The sequence below is a fragment of the Rhagoletis zephyria genome, unplaced genomic scaffold, assembly GCF_001687245.7.
Source record: "Rhagoletis zephyria isolate East Lansing unplaced genomic scaffold, Rhagoletis_zephyria_1.1 Rzeph_scaffold_41366, whole genome shotgun sequence".
Classification (NCBI taxonomy): Eukaryota; Metazoa; Arthropoda; class Insecta; order Diptera; family Tephritidae; genus Rhagoletis; species Rhagoletis zephyria.
This window is the reverse complement of record NW_016198421.1, coordinates 1-2,261: the sequence shown is the minus strand read 5'-3', so window position 1 is coordinate 2,261 and position 2,261 is coordinate 1. Positions and strand designations below refer to the sequence as shown.

Here is a 2,261-nt window from a genome sequence, read left to right as displayed (position 1 = left end):
TCGAGCCCTCAATCTGCAGCCAGTTTGAAAGCTGACACCTGAGGGCGCCACCGGTAACACAGACTTGTGTTGATTTTCACGCTGCTTTCGCCGCCTTTCCCATCACTCTTTGCCTCGCTCTCACTTTCTCTTTCGGCTCTGTCAGAGAAGCCTCCTCGTCGTTTGCCTGTCGTTTCGCAAACACAAACAAACTGACTGGCTCTTCTCCAAATCGAAATCTAAATCACCTCGATTCTTCAAGTCATCCGCCCTCCCCCTTGACCACTTTGTGTTCACTCCCACCACTACCACCACTACCACCACCGCCGTCATCAACAGCAATTTAAGATGAACTCGGACGGTGCTGGCCATGGCAGCAGCGGCGTCGCCTCTAACGGCTGCGCCCCGGGCGCCTCAGGCCAAGCGCAAAGCTCCTCCTCGGCCGGCGGCGTCTCCTCCACCTCCTCCTCTACTTCCTCGGCCGCCGCCGACGCCGCCTTTGCGCCGATCAAGATTCTCATCGCCTCCGACATTCACCTCGGCTACTCGGAGGTGCACCCGATCAAGGGCGACGACAGCTTTCGCGCCTTCGAGGAGGTGCTGAAGGCGGCGGCGAAGCACGACGTCGACCTGATCCTCCTCGCCGGCGACCTCTTTCACGTCAACAAGCCGTCGATTGCGACGATGAACCGCGCCAGTGCTCTGATTCGCAAGTACTGCTTCGGCGAGTACGACGAGGAGACCTGCGGCCAGCGGCTGCGAATTCGCAACTTCAAGCAAGCCAACTTCCTCGACCCGAACCTGAAGGTGCGCTACCCCATCTTCACCATCCACGGCAACCACGACGACCCCACCGGCGTCCACCAGACCAGCGTCATCGACCTGCTGGACAGCACCGGCCTGGTGAACTACATCGGCAAGCGGAACCACGTCGAGGACGTCATCCTCAAGCCGATCATCCTCGAGAAGGGCCTCACCAAGATCGCCCTCTACGGCCTGGGCGCGATGCACGAGGAGCGCCTCCACCACCTGATCAACGCCGACAAGTTCAACTACATGATGCCCGACGACGACCAGAACAAGTACTTCAAGCTGCTGCTGGTCCACCAGAACCGCATTCCCCGGCCGGGCACGAAGCACCTCGACCCGCAGGACCTGGACGAGCTGCCGAACATGGTGGTCTGGGGCCACGAGCACGGCTGGATCGGCGAGATTGAGTTCTACCAGCAGGGCAACTTCTACATCTTCCAGCCGGGCTCGACGGTGGCCACCTCGCTGTGCGACGCCGAGGCCGGCGACAAGGGCTACGGCGTGCTCACCGTCAACTACAACGTGCAGAAGGCGAAGCAGCGCTTCAAGCTGGCGACGCACACGCTGGAGAGTGTGCGGCCCTTTCTCCTCAAGACCGTCAACGCTGACGAGCTGCTGGAGAAGAAGAAGTTCAAGAGCGCCGAGGAGGCGCAGGACCACCTCTACAACCTGTGCAAGTGAGTGCTGGGAGCTGTTTTTGGTGTATGTTCTAAATCCTAAACCTGGTTCTTTTCTTTTTCTTGCCTGCAGAACGGAAATCAAGGAGATGCTGCGCACGGTGCGCGTCGAGTACAGCAGCAACCTCCTGCCGCTGATTCGCCTCCGCGTNTAAATGCTCTAAATCCTAAACCCTTTTTTTGCAGAACGGAAATCAAGGAGATGCTGCGCACAGTGCGCGTCGAGTACAGCAGCAACCTCCTGCCGCTGATTCGCCTCCGCGTCGAGTTCACCGACCCCGAGGTGAAGTTCGACACGAAGCGCTTCAGCCGCGAGGGCTTCAACGCCAAGGTGGCCAACGCCGACGAGCTGATTCGCTTCGTCAAGCGGTCGGACGTGGCCGCCGAGTACCGCAAGGTCATGGACGAGCAGGAGAACTTCAACATGCTGGAGATGATGAACGTACTGGACGACGGCGTGGTGAAGCAGACCATCGAGGTGAGCAACATCATGGCCGACTACTTTGGCGGCCTCACCAACGAGCAGCACCAGCTGGGCCTCTTTGCCGAGCGCTACCTCACGGCGAAGATTGTGGAGTACGTGGAGAAGGACGCCTCGGACTCGGTGGCGACGCTGGTGGACAACTACAAGATGGGCCTCATCTCGATGATGGGCGAGCCGGAGACGGTGAACCCCGAGGAGCTGAAGGAGGAGATTCGCAAGGCGAAGGAGAGGCTGGAGACGAACACCGACCTGTGGATGAACTTCGACAAGACCATTCAGCAGGCGAAGGTGGCGCGCATTCTCAAGGACCG

The 2,261-nt window shown here is 59.6% G+C and overlaps 1 protein-coding gene across 1 annotated transcript; it reads left to right on the top strand.

The window, feature by feature from the left end:
* Positions 1-327: 327 nt before the first annotated feature.
* On the top strand, positions 328-2,238 carry LOC108354999 (double-strand break repair protein MRE11-like; the record flags this gene model as incomplete). Its single annotated transcript, XM_017606173.1, has 3 exons — positions 328-1,466; positions 1,540-1,578; positions 1,653-2,238. Coding segments are annotated over exons 1-3 (1,764 nt in total), but the record flags the coding sequence as incomplete, so codon positions are not given.
* Between the last annotated feature and the right edge of the window lie 23 nt (positions 2,239-2,261).